Source organism: Neoarius graeffei, chromosome 16 (genome assembly GCF_027579695.1).
Source record: "Neoarius graeffei isolate fNeoGra1 chromosome 16, fNeoGra1.pri, whole genome shotgun sequence".
NCBI lineage: Eukaryota > Metazoa > Chordata > Actinopteri > Siluriformes > Ariidae > Neoarius > Neoarius graeffei.
This window is the reverse complement of record NC_083584.1, coordinates 29,923,558-29,948,356: the sequence shown is the minus strand read 5'-3', so window position 1 is coordinate 29,948,356 and position 24,799 is coordinate 29,923,558. Positions and strand designations below refer to the sequence as shown.

General features: G+C 42.6%; 1 protein-coding gene across 2 annotated transcripts in view; it reads left to right on the top strand.

The window, feature by feature from the left end:
• The window catches only part of vps50 (VPS50 EARP/GARPII complex subunit), a 457,944-nt gene that overhangs the window by 183,879 nt on the left and 249,266 nt on the right, over positions 1–24,799 (top strand). For both annotated transcript variants that reach the window (XM_060942755.1, XM_060942754.1), the window contains exon 13: positions 6,597–6,732. In XM_060942755.1, coding sequence (XP_060798738.1) covers positions 6,597–6,732 — 136 coding nt within the window. The remainder of the gene's footprint in view (positions 1–6,596; positions 6,733–24,799) is intronic.

The following is a 24,799-nucleotide window of genomic DNA, read 5'->3' as shown; positions in this document are numbered from 1 at the left end:
TGCACGTAAAATTCCACTTCCTGCTTTGAAACGGTTACTACGTTAGTGTTGACATAATCTGCTGATATGGCAACTGACACTTTTCAGGAATATACCTTTTGACTTGGTGTAAAATATGAAAGCTCATCAGATGAAGAAGGGACGCCAATTTTACAATGCAAGGAGCACTTTTAACCTGACTGTACTGTGTATTGAAATGGTTAATGTTAATGTTGGTTACATCACTGAGCTAGCTAGCTAGCCAGCTAGTCGACATGCTGTAAAGTGAGTGTGGCTTCTTGAGGATCTATTTCTGCTAGCAGAGCAAAAATAGACAGAACGTAATTAAATAATATTGGCTGGCGTTGAGTGGTATATCAGATATATTGCATTCAGCTGGCATGATACTGAACGAGTCGAAGACGAGTTCAATATCATGCTAGCTGAATGCAATATATCTCATAGACCATGGAAAAAAAATCCATTATTATACTGTATATACACGCTCCTTTTGGGTGTTCAACGCATCTTTCTCTTTCAAAATTCTCTCAAAATCTTAAGTATTTAATAAAGCAAACTTGGCGGCCGTGTTCGTTTAAAATCGTCACCGTTGCTAGCGCGGAAGTTTTACTTCTCCGATATGTGACGTCATGATGTCTTGACAACCATGCAATATCATAAACCATATTTAGTGCTCATTCTCCATTGGATAGAGTGACTTACTGCACGTAGGATAAGCAATATGCTAACAATATAGCATGCTATCGAATCAAATGAATAAAATCTTCTAGAAGGGAATAGAATGCATGTTTTTATTCCATCGAAAAAGTGTCCTGTACGTATAATAATTGGCCATATTGTGTTTAAAATTCTTGTTTATAGGCCTGTTGTGCAAAAGCAGTATTGCAATCGAGTGTGCTGTTGTACTGAATATCTGCAGGACTGTGATTATCTACAGCACTCGGTCTGCGGGCTCGTGTCTACGACTGATTCGCAGCCATGTTGATATTCAGTACAACAGCACTCCCTCTTGTGGGATATTACTTAAATATTTAAAATAGAAGAAGCTGCCTTTATTTGTCACACATACATTACAGCATAGTGAAAATCTTTTCTTTACATATCCAAGCTTGTTAGGAAACTAGGGTCAGACTGCAGGATCGGCTACGATGTGGCTCCCGTGGAGCAGAGAGTGTTAAAGTGCATATTCTGGACCAATTTCGTGTTTGTTTTTTTAAAATATGAAAGTATGTCCCTTTACACACTCATCCAGAAGGGTAATTTTGCACAAGGCCATCTGTCTACAGCAGAAAAGAAATAAAATAACAAAATGCATCTGGAAAAATCCCAAGGGAGTCTGGAGCCAGATTCGTGACGTCACCTGCGGAAGCGCCAGCAGGCTGCGCGAGCTTTGCACGGTTTCAGTGCACAGCCTGTGTAGACCAAGCGCTCCCATTTCTCTCTCATTGTCCGGTCTTTTGGAAAACGATGAGTACTAATCCCATCAAGATTGGTGTTGCTGCACCCTCCTACGATACATCTGTTAACCATTTTAATAATTACGCAATAACGTTGAAGAAATCTGCAGAAAACCACCAGGTCGTTTTCTCATAAACAAACCAGCGCTGACGTAGGATTCAGAAGGAGGCGTCCCGCATGTGACATCACGAAAATCAATGTTTGCTGGGAAATCCAAATGCCAAGTTTTTTTAGAGGCGGACCAATTCGCCTCAAATCGCTTGATTTCAATTGAATTTTTCTGGTATTGCGCAAGGTAAAAAAAATTGCATAAAATGTAAAATGTGACAGATATTTGACCAAAGTTTAATATAAAATAGGAGAATTCCATTGATCTTGCTCCTGAGTTTACCCGTGATATGCCCCTTAAGGGCCTTGCTCAGGGGCCCGACAGTGGCAGCTTGGCTCCAAATTCCAACATTTACTTGCACTTCTATTATTCAGTCAGCTTTTGACGAGTAAGTTGGCCTAGACGAAGCGTTTAAAGCTACATATCCTGGAGTCTCTCAGAGCATCTATAAACTTGACAATGTATTGTTTTCCTTATTATTTTGAGACACTCCGACTCATGTACCATGGTTATTATCTGCTCTTGTGCTCAGCTTATTTGCTATTTCTTTCTTACAACCGGTCTTAAAATTAAACCGTTGGAAAACCAGACTCCAGACTTTGTCAGAAAACAAGCTTTGAAAAATGAAAAATTGTTTTTATTTCTTTTCAAGTTCCACCGCAGAGTCACGAACAAAATAACAAACAGTCATGGCTGTTTTTGACCCCTTGCAGTGGTGCCACAAGAGACACATGAATACTGGTGCTTTTTCAGCTCAAGCAGCGCTCGGATCAAATGTGAATCAAATTTGCTTAAGGGGATAATCAGTTCACTGAAGGGGAAAGGACACAGGACGTGAAAGGCACACATTTGCTTCTGGTAGCAGTTATTTTGTCTTCAGGCTGATTTGATCTCTATGAATTTAAACCTGTGACTTTATTTTACCTGCTATCATACAAAAAATAAATAAATAAATAAATAAATAAATAAATAACGTGAAAAATAAAGTCTCTGGAGCTGAGGGGCAGAAACTGAAAAACAAACATGTGACGGTCACAGTTACTAACATCACATTTTTCCCCATTCTGATGTTTGATGTGAACATTAACTAAAGCTTTTGACCCGTTTCTGCTTGGTTATAGGTATTGTGTTGCTGCCGCTTGGCTGATTGGCTCTTGAAGTGTTCCTCCACTGAGTGTATACTGAGTATTGATCAGACACTGTTTGTTTGATTTCTTTGCTGTATTCCTGTGATGTTAGTAAGCTGATCAACAGTAAATGTCTTTCCTTACAGTTTTGAACAGTTTATCAGGGATCGCGTTAACACAGGAATCATGCATTTTTATGCACAAAAATGCAAAAAAAAAAATGTTCAGGATATTAATGCGTGCTGAGACGCAGCACTCCTACTTGAAGAATTTTTCCTGATTACCTTGGCAAATCTATCACATTAGTGGACTTTCATGTGACGTCATCATAACTGCGGATTTGTTTACGGGGCCATATTGCCTGGCAAGCTTTGTGTTTGCCAGCGACCGGCACAAGTGTACGTGAGCGATTTGTAAGCCAAATTCAGTGCATCTACAGATAAACTTGTCGAAGTTACATCTCAAAGAACAATGCCAGAGACCTGTAGTGCTTTTGGATGTAATAACAGATGTGGAGATAAGCCTGGTTTAACTTTTCACCGCTTCCCGATGAACCCAGAAGGACGAAAAAAATGGCGAACTGCAGTTAAACGGGAAGAAACACATCCCCGTGTGTGTGGAGAACATTTTAGATCAGGTTAGTGTGAAAGCTCCGTGCAATGGTAAAATGTAGATCTGGATGCGAGCTTTGGAAGTGATGTATTTTATTAGACCTAAGGCTTGACTAGCAGTATGATTTGTAATGTACTGATAATGTAGACTCGGCTGAAAACCATAAAATATGCCCGATCTCGGCCCTGGCTTGTTTTATTACTATTAGAAGTCCACATTTGAGTTTACTTTTGTCATAATAAGGTGTTTTTCTTTATCAGGAATTTCCCATAATGTTCCGGCACGAAACCTGCCTTGAAATATCAGGAGGCATCTGTACTTTTGTAAGCCTTTAGCGCATCTGGTATATTTAGTAGTCCCAAATACTAAATAGTTCATGATGTTGTAGTGTCCCAAATCTGGTAGCTGGTTTGCGGAACACTTTTCAAGTGGAATAAATACATTTGTGGGTAAATTAAGAAGAAGCCTTTATTTTCAAATTTTGTTGCATGTAAACTCCAAGCGTAGTAAAATCCCTCCTCTGGATTTAATCCATCTGAAGTGGTGAACAAGCAGCGTGCACACACACACACACACACACACACACACACAGAGAGAGTGCACAGTGTGTGTAGAATAAAGAAAAACATTTGTCGGTAAATTATATGCATCTGTGATGCCTGCATGTTTCAGCTTTTGGATGTAACATGATCTGCTGGTATAAAATACATTTTTAATCGTTTCAGAGAGATTGTACTGACTGCAGTCATCTCGATTTTCATTATTAACTGTCGCGGCTGTCTCTTTGTTTGCCCGGCAGTATGGCGGACGCTGCATGATAAACAAAAATCTTGTGACGTCAGTGAAAGTCTTCCGGGTTAATCACTTGCAAAAAATGACCGAAAAACCTTGAACTCTGTGGATTGTCGGTGAAAAAAATAGCAAGATCATGGCTGCACACTGTGGCAGAATATTGGGGGGGGGGGACAAATGAATGTATAAAATTAAATATTTGGGACCCACAAAAAATGCCAGGGACCCCAATTTGGCCAGTCATGTGGGTCCCTGAACCCAGAACGAAAAATCCTGGTGCCATCCCTGTTTATTATTGTATGCAGTTAAATATGCAGGGTTTTTTCTAGAAAAATTTAGTATGAGGGCGCTCACCATGGCGAGGGAGCGAAGCGGGGGGGGATGGTGCCGGTTGTCCATCCCCCCCTCTGCTGTGCGAAGTCTTTGAAAAATTGAGGCTACAATGGGACATTCTGAGGCTATCTGAGAGGGAAATTGTAACAAATTGTTTAACATTGAAAAAGAAAAGTAATCTTCTTCTGCCCCGGGCAGTCTTTGGCTTTCTTCCGTTTCGTGCCGCGGGATGACATCTTTAAATGCCCAAGTGTCAACAAAAACAACTTGCGAACGACTTCTGTCAAAAGCTCCCGCGCCGGTGGGTGAAAGGTCATTCAGTCTCGAGAAATCTCGCTCTACAAGTCAGCTGACCTTGTATGTAACCCATGTCAAATCTCGCGAGAGCAGCCGCGACAAGTAAACAACATGGCGCCTCAGTCTGGAAAACGCCAATTCGGATTGTTTTTGCACCGTCTGGCGGTGTATCTACTATGATTGGAATATTTTGGAGTAATTATAACGTATTTGATGATCAGGCACATTGTCACGTGGTGTTGCTGGGATGTTTTCACGGAGAAAAGATCGTTTTGAGAAAGATTGCATGTTGTGCAGTAGCATATAAGTGTGCCTAAGCCTAAGTGTGACTTGGGGTTCAATCGGCATTTCGGTAAGAGGGCGCAGCACCCCTGTTCCCCGGTTTAGACGAAAGCCTGAATATGGACATGGAATGCAGAATGGATATGCATTTATATTATATTAATTTTCTAACAGTTGTATAGTCTGCTTATACACTCAACTCCTCACATTTTTGCAGATTGCAGTGAAATCAGTTAAGCCAATATCGTTTAAGCTGTTGAGGCCGTGATGTCCGCTGATATGCAGTCAAAATCTGAGAGTGTGGGTTTTTTGCTTTTGTGTATATTTGATTACCTGCAAGGGTTTTCTTCTGAGCAATGTTGGAACCTCTAACATTGTTATGGACCACATTATATTTTTAATAGGGAATGCAAGGAGCTGTGAAATGAGTTTGCAGAACTGTGTGTGTGTGTGGGGGGGATTGTTAATTTGAGACCTCCCTGCTGCAGAAGTGTCCAAAACTGAACAATTCCCAAGTGAGTATATGTCACTTGACCCACAGGCAAGGTTTTGTCGATGCATCTAGAAAGTAATTGCCTCTGTTGCAGAGGCACATCTTTTACACGCAGTTAGGAGTTTATTAGATACACATGAACTGGCAACCGAGTGTATATGGGATGAAACCAATATAAACAATATAAAAGTTGCTAGCGAATTAGGTACTTAAGAGTTATATCTAATAAACTGCCAAGCCACAGTGTCGCATAGCAGGTTTCTACTCAGCTCCTCTGTTGTCTGTGCATCTGTCTATAGGGGTGTTCACACGGCACATATTTGCATCGATGTATTTTGTTGCGCTATATCTTACACTGGTGTAAATTTTGTGGAGCGTTCACACGTCACAAACCTGCTTACTAGAGAGAAGCGTGTTAGCACCGGTGCAGCCCCACTTGCGTTCACACGGCAGTTTTTGCGACCGTGCTATACGATAGTAATAATGCGGAAATGAAATATGCGCATGCGTGAAAATGTACTTCCTTTTCCCGGTTGTCATGGCATCACCAAGCGCCGGGAAAACAACGTGGATGAAGACACCAGTGTTGCCAGATACTGCTGACGTTTTCCAGCCCAAAATATGTTCAAATCCGCCAAAATGCACTTAAAACCACCCAATCTGGCAACACTGGAAGACACGCAGTTCTGTTGTTGTTGATATTCGCCATTTTGGAAGCGCAAAATACCAGGATGCAAATTATGCAATGCCCGTATGTAATCAACTCTCCTCACGCGTAGCGAGTCTAGCCCTGTAGCGTTCAGACGTCCCATTTTATATCGGTGCTGCCCCGCAAACTAGCATTTACTCCGGAGTAAATTTCTTAAACCACCTCCCGAGCAGGGTTAGATTTGCACCGGTTTAAGCAGCTTTCAGGGGCTACACCGGTATAACTTTGTACCGTGTGAACGCTCTACCGGGGCAGCCCCGGTGCTACACCGGAGTAAAAGTTGCCGTGTGAACACCCCTAATGAGGCGTGCTTCAGGGAAGTTCACCCAGAGAATTTAAGTGGCTAATTGAACCTGATTTATGATGATCTTTCTCTCCCATCAGCACATCACTCCAGACAGCTACATCCCCTGCCTGACTGACCTGTGCAAAGCATTGTGGGAAGTGATGCTCAGTTACTACCGAACCATGCAGTGGCATGAGGAGCACGACAAAGAAGAGGTGAAGGAGGCTGACACAGGTACCTTGTTCATACCTTATTATACCATCCTGTCGTGCTATTAAAGTTCGTAAAGCTCTCTTATCTCGCAAATGCATGGATTTTACTGAAAGCTATACCGGTACAAAATTCTATTCATCATAATATGACGGAGGCGGTACGGTGGTGTAGTGGTTAGCACTGTCGCCTCACAGCAAGAAGGTCTGGGTTCGAGCCCCATGGCCGGCGAGGGCCTTTCTGTGCGGAGTTTGCATGTTCTCCCCGTGTCCGCGTGGGTTTCCTCCGGGTGCTCCGGTTTCCCCCACAGTCCAAAGACATGCAGGTTAGGTTAACTGGTGACTCTAAATTGAGCGTAGGTGTGAATGTGAGTGTGAATGGTTGTCTGTGTCTATGTGCCAGCCCTGTGATGACCTGGCGACTTGTCCAGGGTGTACCCCGCCTTTCGCCCGTAGTCAGCTGGGATAGGCTCCAGCTCACCTGCCACCCTGTAGAAGGATAAAGCGGCTAGAGATGATGAGATGAGATGAGATAATATGACGGCTCGAAAACTTTTATACAGACAAGGCTCAAGATTGCTTTATCATCATTGTGTAAGATACACAACGAAATTCAGCACGCTGTCTTACAAAACAGCCCTCAGATACATAGATAAAAGATTCAAGATTTACGTACGTAAGGGTTTACAAATTTACAAAGATATTACAGAGACAAAAACTGCAAACATGAAAGATTTGCACATGTACAGGCATTCACATAACGCATGCTTGAGGAAAGTGAAACTGAGCACTTGTGAAGGATATTGCATTTGGAAATAGATAAATAACCTTAGTATAATTATTATACATACAGGACATGGTGTTCGTTATGGACAAACTGTGACTAGCACAGAAGTCCAATAACAAAACACCACTCGGGTTCAGATCGGGGAGGCCGTTCCTCCCAACCACGCCCCTCCAGGTGTCACTGTCATCGCCCACGTGAGCATTGAAGTCCCCCAGTAGCACAATGGAGTCCCCAGTCTGAGCACCCCTCAGTACCTCTCCCAGGGACTCCAAGAAGGCCGGATACTCTATACTGCTATTTGGCCCGTAGGCACAAACAACAGCAAGAGCCCTCTCCCCAATCCGAAGGCGCAGAGAGGCGACCCTCTCGTTCACTGGGGTAAACTCCAACACATGGCGGCTGAGCTGGGGAGCTATAAGGAAGCCCACACCAGCCCGCCGCCGCTCACCATGGGCGACTCCAGAGAAGTGGAAAGTCCAGCCCCTCTCGAGGAGCTGGGTTCCAGAGCCCAAGCTGTGCGTGGAGGTGAGCCCGACTATCTCTAGCCGGTACCTCTCAACCTCCCGCACAAGCTCAGGCTCCTTCCCCCCCAGCGAAGTGACATTCCATGTCCCAACAGCCAGCCGCTGTGTCCGGGGGTCAGGTCGTCGAGGCCCCTGCCTTCGACTGCCACCCAATCCACACTGCACCAAACCCCTACTGCTACCTCTGTGGGTGGTGAACCCACAGGAGGTCGGGCCCACGTCGCCTCTTCGGGCTGAGCCCGGCCGGGCCCCATGGGCAAAGGCCCGACCACCAAGCGCTCGCATACGAGCCCCAACCCCGGGCCTGGCTCCAGGGTGGGGCCCCGGCTGCGTCCTACCGGGCGACGTCACGGTCCTGGATTTTTTCTCCATAGGGGTTTTTTGGTGAACTGCTCTTGGTCTGGCCTGTCACCTAGGACCTGTCTGCCTTGGGAAACCCTAACAGGGGCATAATGCCCCCGACAACATAGCTCCTAGGATCATTCAAGCACACAAACCCCTCCACCACAATAAGGTGGCAGTTCTAGGAGGGGAGGACACTTTTTTTTCGATGGAATAAAAAAAAAACATGTTCTGCTCCCTTCTAGCGGGTTTCGTTCATTTGGTTTGATAGCACGCAATATTGTTAGCATATCGCTTATCCGACATGTATGATGTCATTCTACCCAACAGAGAATGAGTGTTGAATCTGGTTTTACGATATTGCATGGTTGTCAAGACAACATGATATCACACGTCGGAGACGTAAAACTTGCGTGTTCGCGAGTGACTGTGACACTTTGTAAAGAAACATGGCCGCCAGGTTTTTTATCTCATTATCTCTAGCCGCTTTATCCTTCTACAGGGTCGCAGGCAAGCTGGAGCCTATCCCAGCTGACTACGGGCGAAAGGCGGGGTACACCCTGGACAAGTCGCCAGGTCATCACAGGGCTGACACATAGACACAGACAACCATTCACACTCACATTCACACCTACGGTCAATTTAGAGTCACCAGTTAACCTAACCTGCATGTCTTTGGACTGTGGGGGAAACCGGAGCACCCGGAGGAAACCCACGCGGACACGGGGAGAACATGCAAACTCCGCACAGAAAGGCCCTCGCCGGCCCCAGGGCTCGAACCCGGACCTTCTTGCTGTGAGGCGACAGCGCTAACCACTACACCACCGTGCCGCCGCCGCCAGGTTTGCTTTGTTAAATACAGAAGATGCTGAGAGAATTTTGGAAGAGAAAGATGCGTTGAACACCTGAAAGGAATGTGTGTGTAGTAATAATAATAATAGTAGTAGTAGTAATAATTGCTGGGGGGGGGTTCATGGTATATCAGATATATTCCATTCAGCTGAATGGAAAATATCTGATATACCTCTCAGTGCCAGTCAATATTTAGAAGAAGAGCAACAACTTTATTCATCACTCATATACTTGTAAAAGTCCTCTCTGCATTTAACCCATCTGAAGCGATGAAAACACACATGCACACAAACGTGAGCAACGAGTGCACACACATACCCAGAGCAGTGGGCAGCCATGCTACGGCGCCCGGGGAGCAGCTGGGGGTTAGGTGCCTCGCTCAAGGGCACTTCAGCCCAAGGCTGTCCCATATTAACCTAACCTTTGGACTGTGGGGGAAACCGGAGTACCCTGAGGAAACCCATGCAGACACGGGGAGAACATGCAAACTCCACACAGAAAGGCCCTCGCCAGCCGCTGGGTTCGAACCGAGAATCTTCTTGCTGTGAGGTGACAGCGCTAACCACTACACCACCGTGCCGCCCAATATTTATTTAAATTTTGCACAAAATGTGATTAGATTGACATGTTATTGATTGGTGTGTGTGAGACTTCAGAGCAGAATTCAGTGTGGTGACCTCTCTCTCTCTTCTCCTTCCTTCGTTCAGGTAGTGTAATTTAAGGGTTGTTTTACAATCAGGGTACAAAGTTTGTGTCCCAGGGGTCCAAAATTCAAATTGATTCAAACTGGTTCTTGTACCAGTTTTTAAGTGAAGGACAAGTTAAAGAATAGATTTCAGGTAATTTTTGACGTGTGTATGGTAGTTTTGTGTAATCTGCTATAAGATAAAGAAGATTAAGTGTAGCTTTAAGCAGGGCTGGGAGAAACAAATGAAGTGATTCTCGGAGAGGACTTTTTTTTTTGACAATTCAGAATCCACTACTTCCATAGTGCTTTTAAATATAAGGCTGTAAGCTTTGTGTTAGTTGTCTCTAATATTTATGTCCCAATATCTTGACCACATTTTAGGATGAAAATAATCATTTTAGATATGTTATTTTATATTGAAAAATTAGCTGTCTCGGAGAGGACTTTTTTTGACACAATTACAGACTAATTTGATCAAAACAGTCTGAAAACTTACTGGCATTCAACATTAAAACTCAACTATGTTTCCAATGATATGGAACCAAATATGTGTTTTATGGTATAAAGAATGATTTAAGTGCATCCCTTTTGGAGCTACCTGTGGTCAAAAAAGCACTTTTTCTAAATGACACGAGTAATTTTGCTAAATATGACATATATTGCCATCCATTCACCAAAAAATAACGTTATCACCAAATATTTTTTGCATGGTAAATAGAGCTATCACAGGGCTACAATAAACAACCAAGTTTATTTAGTCAAGCCTTTTGATATTGAAGATAAGTGTTAAATGTGATTTTTAGCTTGCGTACCCTGATTGATTGTAAAACAACCCTTAAATGGTTTTTGTAGTCTATTTTGGATCTTCTGTTCTGGATATTGTGCTTTTTTGTGGCTACTGCCTCATATAGAGCCTGTAGCCATTATGTCATCGTGTTGTAAGAATATAAGAATGAATGTAACAATGGTGAAGCGGGCATGCGTATACAGGTGTTTGTATTAAAATGGCCGGTGAGCGTATGCAATTCGGTTCGCCATTCAAAATAAATGGACTAGACTAAAGTAATCGCTTTCAGACATGTTTATGCTTATTACCGAGGGAAAGTACGTTCCTATTTTAAAATATACTTCAGCTCGTCCCCCTTTCCTCGCCTTTTTCAGCCAGTGGTCCTGTGTGTGATGTCGATGTGATGCACTTCCGAGTTGTCACAGGAAGTTGTCAAAGAGTATTGAGACCACTGAGCTCTAGCGCCGGGCCTTTTCCGGGAAATAAGAGTTTGGGTCATGGCGACAGCGTGTGTATGTTAGCCTCGGTTCAGAGGTTTCCGTTTCGAAAACTGTAAGAGTAGAATAGTATAAAGTGCAGACACTTGGTATGGTATATTTTACTTTGATGATTTTTTTTTTAATTGTTCATTTTTTTGGATTACGTTACATTTTTGTGGCTACTGCCTCATAGAGTACATATATATGCTATGTTTACTGTATGGACATGGTATCAGAGAACAGTTTTATTTATAAGCAGTAGCCACATGCACCCATAGGGAACCTATGGTGTTTTTGGTAGCCTAATGCCATTTAGGAAAGTTTTAGGGTGTATTCAGACCAGGATAGTTCGATAGTTCACTTGCTTTGGTCCGAACCAAATGTTTCTTTTTTTTTTTTTTTTTTTCATTTTGGTGCGGTTCGCTTTCACACTGTACATTTTAGTAAGCGGACCAAAATCTGTCAACAAAGCCACGCGCCCTGAGGTCGCTCAGCTATTGGTCAGAGACGACACGCGCACAAAGCGTTAAGTTCAAAAGTAGTCATGGAGGCTTTCCGTGCTGTTATTCTTTTTAATGTCATCAAAGCTATATGTTTTTTCCAGTTTTTACTGTTTTCACAATTGTGCGATTACTATGCTGTTGTACAAGTAATTTATCAACGACGACGACAAAGGGCAAGGCGGCTACGGAGGATAGCGCTGATGAGCGCACATCATGTTGTGACAGTTCTGGCTCTTCACGCAATAGATGAATTTCTTTTTTGCGTCGCTAGTACCGCCACTTTTTGAAAGAATGTCCCTGATTTTAATGTAGGTCTGACGGAGTTTCTTCACTTTTAGCCAACATTGTTCTGGGGAGCGCGTGAACCCCTTCTCCTTCATTTTCTCACTGAATACAGCAAACACGTCGGCATTTTTGTGTGTTCTCTCCAAAAGCTCAGATATGTGGACATCTGCCCATATATCCACAAGGGTGCGCGTTTCTTCCTCGGCCCACGTTTGCCCCCTACTCGTTTTTTGTACTCTGTAGTCTAGCCTACCACTGGTCTGAATGACTGAACGACTGTTGTAAGGTTCCCTTGACAACCGAAGCAGTGTTTGCACTTTGCGGTGGAGTGTCAAGACTCTGTTTCCCATAATGCTCGACAAACGACGGAAGCTCCCGAGGTACAAAAAGGCAAAACTGTCGGATTAGGTCCGGTCTGTTTTCACACCTCCAAAAGATCCGCACCAGGGTTCCTTTGGTCCGGACCGAGTCCGACCTTGCAGCTCGGTCTCGGTCCGCTTGTTTGGTCCGGACCAGAGTTCGGTGGTTTGTATTCAGACCAACCCAAAAGGTCCGGACCAAGGGAAATTTGGTTCGTTTGGTCCGGACCAAACAACGTAGGTGTGAATACGCCATTAATTGAACAGTCCCAACTCAACATTCCTTTTTGTGTATTTGAATGTTGGTGAACTTAAAAGACAAACTTTTATAAAAGCAACTGTGTTGCTTACAGAAAGTGATAGATTGTGGTTATAAAATGAACATGAATGTTGATTATAAAGTAAATGTGCACACATTGCTTTCACTGTGACATTTAACACTTTCTGGACCAAATGAAAACAGTTCTGGGTTCCCCACTGGTTGACATAAAGAGCCTGATTTGTGAACGTTCATACCTGACTGTGTATTTTTGCTACTGGGGCTTGATACGGCAACCCATCATGGGGGCTAATGTCGGAATTGCATGTTGAATCTAAAGGGGTGTTCACAGGGCAACTTGTACTCCGGTGTAGCACCGGGGCTGCCCCGGTAGAGCGTTCACACGGTACAAAGTTATAGCGGTGTAGCCCCTGAAAGCTGCTTAAACCGGTGCAAATCTAACCCTGCTCGGGAGGTGGTTTAAGAAATTTACTCCGGAATAAATGCTAGTTTGCGGGGCAGCACCGATATAAAATGGGACGTCTGAACGCTACAGGGCTAGACTCGCTACGCGTGAGGAAAGTTGATTACATACGGGCATTGCATAATTTGCATCCTGGTATTTTGTGCTTCCAAAATGGCGAATATCAACAACAACAGAACTGCGTGTCTTCCAGTGTTGCCAGATTGGGCGGTTTTAAGTGCATTTTGGCGGATTTGAACATATTTTGGGCTGGAAAACGTCAGCAGTATCTGGCAACACTGGTGTCTTCATCCACGTTGTTTTCCCGGCGCTTGGTGATGCCATGACAACCGGGAAAAGGAAGTACATTTTCACGCATGCGCATGTTTCATTTCCGCATTATTACTATCGTATAGCACGGTCGCAAAAACTGCCGTGTGAACGCAAGTGGGGCTGCACCAGTGCTAACACGCTTCTCTCTAGTAAGCAGGTTTGTGACGTGTGAACGCTCCACAAAATTTACACCGGTGTAAGATATATCGCAGCAAAATACATCGGTGCAGCATCGATGCAAATATGTGCCATGTGAACACCCCTTAACAAACTTTTCAACTGAATTGTGTTTTCATTTATGAAATATTGTAATTTGTCCTGTTCTGGCTAAGTAGTGTTTGCCAGCAGTGTAATATAACGTTGCCTTGTTTACACACATTCTAGTGTTGAGCATATTTAAGTGAAGGTATTGCACAAGAGTTTAATGGACTTTTAAAGTGATTTTATCCTCACCATGCCAATGGAAAACGTGGACTGTCTCACACCTGCTATGTCACATTGAAACGCGGCCTTCTGTAGCGCTTTAATTCTGCCGACACAGCTGTCCTTGTTCTCTTCTTGCTCTTTGTAAAAAGGCTGCAGGGCGATCTGTACTTGAGCCAGCGGCTCCTTTATAGGTGATCCTAAATCAAAGTGATCAGAAGGAGATGGCTTCACCCACTACCCTTGTGGGTGATGGATTCATAGGCATTACATCAGCTTTTTTAAAGTGCAGGTGGCATTGCTGCTTGTAGAAAGGAATTGTCTTTTCATACTGTCCGACGGTGGTCTGGGTGAGCTAGGTAATTGAGGAGGCTGTTCATGGGCGCAGTTGTGTTCAATGTGTTTTGGAGGCTTTTCTTCAGCACCTTACCTTGGCTTTGATGTTTGAGGTCATTGAATAGGCCTGAATTATATTGGTGCTTGTAGCTGGTCAAGTCTTTCATTGGGAATTCATTGAATCACTCTAAAGCATCCTTTTAGCCACTCTCGTGAATGGACTGCACTATGCATTAGAGCAGCAACATGTTTCACTTGAATGTTATTGCCTTCGACCTGCTCGTCAGTTTATTGAACTTGCCCTCACTGATCCTGCATACGTCCGTCTTTATTAAAGGACAAATGGTTTGCCTCGAGAACATGGCAGTTCTCTTATAATGCACATTTCATGCTCTGTTCCTGTTAGTTTGCTTTCTCAAAGGTACAGTGCTGAGCGTAAATGAGTGCACCCCCTTTGAAAAGTAACATTTTAAACAATATCTCAATGAACACAAACAATTTCCAAAATGTTGACAAGACAAAGTTTAATATAACATCTGTTTAACTTAAACGTGAAAGTAAGGTTAATAATATAACTTAGATTACACATTTTTTCAGTTTTACTCGAATTAGGGTGGTGCAAAAATGAGTACACCCCACAACAAAAACTGCTACATCTAGTACTTTGTATGGCCTCCATGATTTTTAATGACAGCACCAAGTCTTCTAGGCATGGAATGAACAAGTTGGCGACATTTTGCAACATCAATCTTTTTCCATTCTTCAACAATGACCTCTTTTAGTGACTGGATGCTGGATGGAGAGTGATGCTCAACTTGTCTTCAGAATTCCCCAAACAAAATAATTTCTTTACACCACAAAGGTGAAGGCTACAAGAAGATCAGCAAAGCTTTACTTATCAGTCAGAATACTGTAGCAAAAGTGGCACAAAAATTGAAGAAAGATGGAACTGCAGCCATCTCACAGAGACGTCCAGGTCGTCCATGGAAGTTAACACCTCGACAGGAGCATCTTCTGATGAGAAGGGTTGAAGAAAATCGGCATGCGAGTTCACTGCAGTTATCTAAAGAAGTAGAAAGCCAAACTGAGGTGACTATTTCCCGTGACACAATACGGCGTACACTGCAGAGGAATGGCATGCATGGATGCCGTCCACGAAAGAAGCCTCTCCTAAAACCCAGGCACAAAAAAGCCTGCCTAGAGTTTGCCAGGGCCCATGCTGACAAAGATGAAGACTACTGGGACTCTATACTCTGGAGTGATGAGACCAAGATAAATGTTTTTGGGACTGATGGCTTCAAAACTGTATGGCGTCGCAAAGGTGAGGAATACAAAGAAAAATGCATGGTGCCTACAGTGAAACATGGTGGTGGCAGTGTCCTTATGTGGGGCTGCATGAGTGCTGCTGGTGTCGGGGAGCTGCATTTCATTGATGGCATCATGAATTCACAGATGTATTGCTCTATACTGAAAGAGAAGATGCTACCATCACTCCGTGCCCTTGGTTGTTGTGCACTTTTCCAACATGACTAAACACACATCTAAGGCCACTGTTGGATTTCTGAAGAAGAACAGGGTGAAAGTGATTCAGTGGCCAAGTATGTCTCCTGATCTGAACCCAATCAAACACCTATGGGGAATTCTGAAGAGACAAGTTGAGCATCACTCTCCATCCAGCATCCAGTCACTAAAAGAGGTCATTGTTGAAGAATGGAAAAAGATTGATGTTGCAAAATGTCGCCAACTTGTTCATTCCATGCCTAGAAGACTTGGTGCTGTCATTAAAAATCATGGAGGCCATACAAAGTACTAGATGTAGCAGTTTTTGTTGTGGGGTGTACTCATTTTTGCCCCACCTTAATTTGAGTAAAACTGAAAAATGTGTAATCTAAGTCATATTATTAACCTTACTTTTTCCTGTTATAAGTTAAACAGATGTTATATTAAACTTTGTCTTGTCAACATTTTGGAAATTGTTTGTGTTCATTGAGATATTGTTTAAAATGTTACTTTTCAAAGGGGGTGCACTCATTTACGCTCAGCACTGTAGATTAAGTCCTTGTAGAGCAAATTCAACTCTTTGTGGTTGCCTGGCAGGCAATTTATTTTATTTATTTATTTTTTATTTTTTTATTTTCTCTTTTGTGTGTTTGTGTAGTTTGATGTTTGTTTTTGAGTGTTTTTGTCCGCTGGTTGTGGTGTAGCACCGGACCCAGTTTTGGGCGTCAGTTCCCTCCAGGCCTTGGTCTGCCGTGGGTGATGCCTGTGCTCCTAGCTATGGACTGCTGTGAGCTCATTGCTCGTTTTAGCATCGTGGTTGTCCAGTGCTTTGTGCAGCAGTGCTTTAATGCTTGGCGTTATGTTCTGAATGATGTTGCTCGGTGGCGGCTGTGCAGGCGGTTTGGGACATACTAGCGCTCTGCGTGGCGCTGCATTTGTGCTCACTTTGTGGATCCATGGCGTAGTGTTCTGAATGATGTTGCCCGGTGCCGTCGCGGCAGCTGTGCTGGCGGTGTGGGACTTGTTTTCGTGCGCCTTTTGGTGGGACTGTGACTGCTACTCCATTGGAATGACATCCTGACCTTTATTTGGTGGACTTTTTTTTTTTTCTTCTTTTCCTATAATTGTAAAGCAACCTTGGGTTTTGAGAAAGGCGCTTTATAAATTGAACTTATTAAATAGGTTTAACAACCAGACTTTTGCAAATGTTTGAATTTAGTACGTATGCTTAAACATAATACGCTTCACAATTCTGTAACTGTAGCCTATGCTTGAGTCTAACCGCCTGCTGCACCACACACATTGGCTGAGGTGCAATCTGACTGGAACAGTTTTTATTGGGCAGCACAGTGGTGTAGTGGTTAGCACGGTCACCTCACAGCAAGAAGGTTCTGGGTTCGAACCCAGTGGTCGGCGAGGGCCTTTCTGTGTGGAGTTTGCATGTTCTTCCCGTGCCTGCGTGGGTTTCCTCCGGGTGCTCCGGTTTCCCCCACAGTCCAAAGACATGCAGGTTAGGTTAACGTGGGGCGGCCTTGGGCTGAAGTGCCCTTGAGCAAGCTACTGAACCCCTGACTGTTCCCCGGGTGCTGTAGTGTGGCTGCCCACTGCTCTGGGTGTGTGCGCGCGTGTGTTCACTGCTTCAGATGGGTTCAATGCAGAGGATGAATTTCACTGTGCTTTTAACCCATGTGTAAAACCTGTGCCAAAACTGAAGGCCCAGTATAAGATTAGCATGAGCTAAACTGGTTATTAATCTTCTGAAAATAAAATCATATTATTATGCTAGCCAGAATCAAATATACATGTTTGTCAACAAACGTAGTAACTTTTTTTTTTTTTTTGGAGCCACATCAACACCTTTTCAGGATTGCATAAGGATATTGGTTACGCAGTTGTCCCTTTCATTTTTGTTTCCTGTAGTCCATATTCATGCATTTAACTCGCTAAATAGCTTGGCAAACGTTATTGCATTATGTTCGCTACTGTATTTTATCCTAGTGGTTTCCAGTCAATCGCAAACATGGGATTTGGCAAGTACACTTGAGTTTTCACTTTCCCACTGGACTAGCTCATGAATTTATCCTTTGTACACCACTGGCCTTCGATGTGAGTCATAGTATCTCCATGGCCTTTTTAATATATTGTATGTATACATAAATTGCTGCAAATAATTTCTTGTTAAAAACATTTTTAAAGCTTTTTGTATAGCAAACATAGCCGTGAATGAGGATTCAAAATTGCATTAATTTTACAGCATGGATAGCGATAATGACAGTGTTCACAGTGAAAGCGAGTTTTACTACCCTGAGGAAGAAGAAATAAAATAAAACTTTTCAGGAGAAAGCTAAAAACCTGTAACTGTTGCTAACGCCAAGCAAAAACATGACTGAATCCTGAATAACTCAATTTTGTATAAATAGGGGACTACATAGGCGGCAAAATGTAGTTTTTTTTTCCTGCCATGGAAGTGCACTTGTATACCGAGGAGGAAGCCATTTGCATTACAGCCGTGAATGAGGATTCAAAATAGCGGCTCAGCTCGGTTTTCCCTTTCGGGCGCTCTCGTTTTCTGTTAGAATTTGGTAAAGAAAAAAAATTATATATTATTTACCAGCTTAAGGTCGGTCCGTATGGTGAAATACCGAGACCTCGGCCTTGAATACTGACCCAGAGGGCCTCGGTCAGTACTTTCAAGACCTCAGTCACGGTATTTCACGATACGGACCGACCTTAAGCTGGTAAATAACATGCATGCATGCATGTAAGTAAGTAAGTGGGTCACTCAGAAACAAAGGTTTTTCTCAGGTAGAGGTAGATTGACTTTTTAATACTTTTAGTTTTGCCTAATTTTTTATATGGACTCTTTTTATTTATGGTGCTTCCGATTCAGATCTGACACACATTCAGAGTTTTTTTAGACAGATGTTATAAAAGGAAATATAGCTCAAATAAAGTAAATATTCATACTCTCTTAGAGAAAGCAGATCTTAATATTTTTAAGAAACGTAATTTAGACCTGTCCCAGCCGTTATACGCTATTTTACCGAAAAGGAAAGAAACATCATATAACTTAAGGAAAAGCGGTAGCCATCACCTTCAAATAAATTCCAATAGATTTAAGAATTCTTATGTAAATAGACTCATCAGCTCATCCGGCCATAGGCCAAGCCGGATGAGCTTGGGCAATCAAAGCATCGTCCGTTCACAATTTTACAAAAATCGCTACTCCTTCTGCAGGATTGATCGGATTTTGATCAAACTCGTATGGAATGTTCCCCGGGTGGGCATGTATAAAAGTTGTCAAGACGGGTGCGCCACCTGTCATATTTAACATTTTATGGATGTTCGAAAATTTTGGGTGACTCGTCACACCAAACACTACCGTTCGTAAACTGCTAGGATGTTTTCACTGAAACTCACCCAGAAGACTCTAAAGACATAGTCCAACAAGAGTTGTTCACCAGGTGGCGCCACCTGCCATGGATGTGGCTACACAGGGGTTGTTTGCAATTTCACAAAAATCGCTACTCCTCTGACAGGATTGATCGGATTTCAAACTCGCACACGACAACAGTGGCCGGTATGAGCTCCAGCCTTATTGAGACTTTTTTTTTTTTAAGTATAAATTGTAAACAGGATATTTTTAGCAGTTCTGTAATTTTTTTTCCATGTTTTGTCTATATTTTAATGTTTGCAACTTAAGATATGTATCTTTATCTTAAGAAATAAAGGTTACAAGATTGATGTTTGGCACTTATACAATCTCGGATATAGACCTGGAGGATGTCAATGTAGATGGCAGGTGGAACATTTATTTTTGTACTGATGTCTGTGAGATTATTAGGAACATGTGTTAAGCACTATATACGATCAAATAAAGTATGTGAGTGAAGAGCAAGCCAGTTCCATGAGGTGCTTCTTATTTAAAAATAACTTTCTTTATTGTCGAGTTCAGGTTTCTCATTTCACCCTGCCTGAGACTCTCATAACCATCATTTGTTCACTGAAGCATGGGGAGCTCCATTTTGCTGTTTTCTCACTATGAGGCAATAAATGTGTGCGCTGGACTGGGTAAACCCTTCACATTGTGAAATTGACATTTTCCACTATATATAGTGCTGACAACCGCTGAACTGAGATTTCTTTCTTATTTGCGTGTTTCTCAACCATGAATAGGGTTAGAGCTTTTTAACATCTGGTTACCTGCAAAAGTAGGAAAGGGAAAAAAAAATGCTTTTAAAGATTTCATTCCAACTTTGGTACAGGAGCATTTTCACAATGCAAATTCAGTTGATTAAGTTTCACACCTTGACCAAATCCTGGCTTTCACCGTGTGAGAAAATTGCACTTAGGCAGCTGCTGATTTTTTTTTTGTAATGCGTAAAAACATTTAAAGTGAACGTTTATCCAAAATTTTTATTCAGCACCAGTGCTCAGTGAAAAATGAGAGACGCTAACTTTGGGTGCTGAACATGTCTTGATTGAGGGATTACGGTACATATGAGGTAAAAGGAAAAAAAAATACTGTGCAAAAGTCCTAGGCACCCCTTTTTTTTTCTAGCCAAACTTTTGTTATAGATTTACATTTTATGACTTCTACATTGAGTCAGTACAAAAACATTTTAATTTGATCCGTTTGAGATCAGTGTCTGATCAATAAGGAATCACGCTGCAGAAAACTGAATTTGAGGAGAAAATTCCTTAATACGAGTAGACCTGTAACAATAACAGATTTTGCTGGACGATTAATTGACCAAGAAATTATTGCGATAAACGATAATATTGACATTTTAAGACCATTTTCAACTAATATAATGATAATGGAATAATAATGCAAATACACCCTTTCAAAGATCAATAAACTTTACTTTCTAAAGAACATTTAACACAGGAACTGCAAGACAACCAAAAACAATAGGCCTAAATAAAATGGACTTGTTAACATAAGAATAGCCTAATGTAGTCTGGCTTACGGCAAGGACTTAACAAAAAACTGCACTTGAATAAAAATCAAACACAACCAAAACAATAAATCTCATCTCATCTCATTATCTCTAACCGCTTTATCCTGTTCTACAGGGTCGCAGGCAAGCTGGAGCCTATCCCAGCTGACTACAGGCGAAAGGCGGGGTACACCCTGGACAAGTCGCCAGGTCATCACAGGGCTGACACATAGACACAGACAACCATTCACACTCACATTCACACCTACGGTCAGTTTAGAGTCACCAGTTAACCTAACCTGCATGTCTTTGGACTGTGGGGGAAACCGGAGCACCCGGAGGAAACCCACGCGGACACGGGGAGAACATGCAAACTCCACACAGAAAGGCCCTCGTTGGCCACGGGGCTCGAACCCGGACCTTCTTGCTGTGAGGCGACAGCATTAACCACTACACCACCGTGCCGCCCTAAAACAATAAATAAAATGGATTATTAAGTCTCTAACAAAATTGCCCTTAAAAGATATTAAACATTAGGCTCAGACAGGGAAAACAAACTGCCAGTTAGGACCTTTGTAAACAAAAAGTGCAAACTAACAACAAAAACACTCCACATTAATAAAAGCAGATGCCTCATCAGGTCATATCACCCACGTGCAATGAACCGGTGCTACAAGTGCTCTAGCCCCTGCCCCTTTTCTGTTTGCTGTCCAAAGTGCCCTTTTCATAGGGACTGTTTTGTTGTTGTTTTTTTTTTTAATATTTGTAAAAGATAAGTTAGCTCCAACATCAATCTTCTCTACAATTTGACAATAATATATGAAATTATTAGGGCTGTAACAATATGCGTATCGAAATCGCGATACGCAGAGCCACGATCCGTGTCGCGATACAAGAAGGCAGAATTGCGGTACACCCTTTCAAACTTCTCCTCAGCCCAAAAACAGAGGCGCTTCCAAACTTCAATTTATGAATACTTTTACTTTTTATTTAAATTACATTTTAAACTTACTTAAATTACTTTTATTTTTTATATCTATTAGTAAGTCGTTTTTTCGCCGACCTGCGACAATCTTCTGCGAGTCACGCAACGTCCACACTCGCCACTGGCAGAGCATTCATTTCTTTTAAGCGGTCGCCATTCTGGTTGCGACGCGGGGAGCGAATCTGTAAACAAGCAGCTCATTGGCTGGCTAGGTGTGCCACAAGCCAATCACAATCACTTGACCGGAAAGGCATGCAGTGTTGCCAGATTGGGCGGGTTTAGGTGCTTTTTGGCTGGTTTTGAATATATTTTGGGGTGGAAAACGTTAGCAATATCTGGCAACACTGAAGGCATGTCTGCTTGGGCGGAAGCCTTCTGCGGCAGTTACATTTTGACACGCGAGCAATGTTTCACCATAAAAATTCCGTAATTTCCATCTGTTTTCCGCGATCACAGAAAATCATTGGCCCTATGAGAGTGAGACAGTGAGAGAGCCACCCACCCAAAAAAAATCTTAACAGATTTACACGATTTGGAAAAATGACTTTTTCAGAACCGAAAAAAACAGAGCTTCCGGCTCAACAGTATTATTTTGAGAAATAAAACAGTCTTTGGATATACATTTGTTCATTTTTGCATACATATTACTCATTCTCTGCAGTGGTCTGAATTATTTGTTATTAAATAATTAATGTAAGTAAGTAAATGTTAATAAGTCAAATTTACTACTTTTAAAAAAACATTTAAAAAAAATCGTGGGTGTATCGAATCGTGGGTCAAAAATCGCAATACGAATCGAATCGTGAGTTGGGTGTATCGTTACAGCCCTAGAAATTATAGATTTATAAAATAACGTTTTTCTATGTAAATGCGGGCATCAATCCGTGACGTCATGCATTCAGTGAGCCTCCGTGCAGAAAGCGCATGCAGGCGGTTGACAGTGGGAGACAGTGCGAGGAACGGCATGGTAAGGTCACACTGAAAGTCTCCTTTCATTTCTTATCTGAACATGCAATATTGTGCAGCTTAGAACACAACAGTAAATGCGTAGGGTTGTTTATCATTTAATGAAGCCGCCTAGGCTATATTTAAACCGTTTGCTCCATCCATTTCATTAACGTGGCAGATTCGGAAACTTTAGTTTGAACTACATGAACAAAACAACTGGCAAACACGGAAAAGTCCAGAAGAAGCACTAGCATCTGTCAGGAAGCTTTGTGAGTTTTATGAGATTGAGGAAGAGGAGAAATTACTGACGGAACTTAAAGTCTTTCACTCCTCCTACTCTTGCCTCCCCAGTGTGGCATCCATGCTTTCTGTGCTCAAGGAGAACTATGCCGACTTGGTTTTTCCAGAGCTGGCTGGGCTGCTGAAAATATATGGAACACTAACTGTGTCAACTGCAACGGTAGAGCGTTCCTTTTCAAAGTTAAAGCTAGTGAAGACAAAACTGCGCAGCCTTTGTCATGAAGAAAAGCTGTCAGACCTTCTTCTGCTGGCAATTGAGAAAGATATCCATATTGAATACAGTGTTGTCATAGACATTTTCAAGAACATGGCAAACCGAAGACTGCTGCTTTGAAGAATACTGCAGCATTTAGATGGAACACACACACACACACACACACACACACACACACACACACACACACACACACACAATGTTCAGTTGCAATTGAAATTTAGTTTTGAATAAAGTTAACTTGTGTGAAAAATTTGTTCCAAGTGCCCTTTTTTGAATGTTGAGCCCCTGCCCCTCCAAAGGTCTTTGCACGGCCCTGGGTCATATGTAAATCCGTAGCTACTTTAGTCTGGCAGATTCCGAGCAAGAAATACCAGCATGTTGACTTTGTGTGGCTTAAAGTGCCATTCCACCATTGGATGTATTTTTTTGGCATAAAATACAATATATTTTATAACAACATGACTAGACAGAGAAATCTTTTAGCTTCAAAATGATATATCAAACATAATTTTTTGACAACGACAAGTATATTAATTTTGCGACCAAAGTCACCTACCCTTTTAATTTCCGCGCGGTAGTGAAACGTGATGTCATCGGCAGGTTCCCTTTCTTGTGTACCACGTCACGTGTGACGTGGCACAGATTATCAGCAATGGCGGATAGAACGCGATTGTCAGCTTCGGAAAAGAAGCGAAGGAAAATAGCAAGTGATGCCCAAAGGAGACGGTCGATGGTGAATATCAGCACAGCAATCGACAAGTGGAAATCGCGTTCTATCCGCCATTGCTGATAATCTGTGCCACGTCACACGTGACATGGTACACAAGAAGGGGAACCTGCCGATGACATCACGTTTCACTACCGCGCGGAAATTAAAAGGGTAGGTGAATTAAAAGGGTAGGTCGCAAAATTAATATAGACCCTTCCCACTGACGTCACCGGAAACCGGAAGTAAACAAACCCTGCGCCATATTGGAAGACCAACAAACTCGTGATCAGGGGGAAATAACGGCAGCGCGCGGAATTTAAACCCACGAGGCACTTGATTCATCATAAACCTACAATGGTAAACTTTTGTGCTGTGTTAGGGTGTTCCAACAAAGCTGATGGGAAAGGTGAAAAGAAGTCTTTCTACAGAATACCAGCTGTGATTGAGACACAAGCAAACCAAGGAGCTTTCTGCCAGGAGACAGAGAATAAGTGCATTACTGAGTGTCTGTGAGCAAAGGAGAGCCTGAACGTTGCAACCTCCCTATTGGCTGTTTATTGGCTGTTTGTAAAAATGTATCAATTGTTGCCCTTCATCGCGAACTCGAGAGACGAGACCTGACGAGTTAGTTCGTTGGTAGCAGAACAAAATGTCTGGACACAAATCGGGTTTTCAGAAAAGGAAAGAAAATAAACCCAGGGTCGAAAATACAAAAAAGGAGGCAGAAAAAGCAAAACGAGTTAAGGTAGGACAAATGGTTACTTTTCTGAGGCAGCCCGCCGTGGCTGCAGGCTTTCAGTTGTGTCATTGAATGGTTACTTTTCTGAGGCAGCCCGCCGTGGCTGCCTGCAGGCTTATTTATTATAGCCCATTTAGTTAAAATAGTTGATCTAAAATGTTTATAGTTATAGTTATGTGATGGTTGTCCTCAGTGTTCGAACTATGCCGATATTTTCGGGGGGTCCCTTTTTTCCCCTGGGGGGGTGCTTGCGCTTGTCTCGGAGCGCGGATCTCCAAACACGAGAAGCCTATCTTACGCACATATCACGCGGACTCCACACACGCATCGC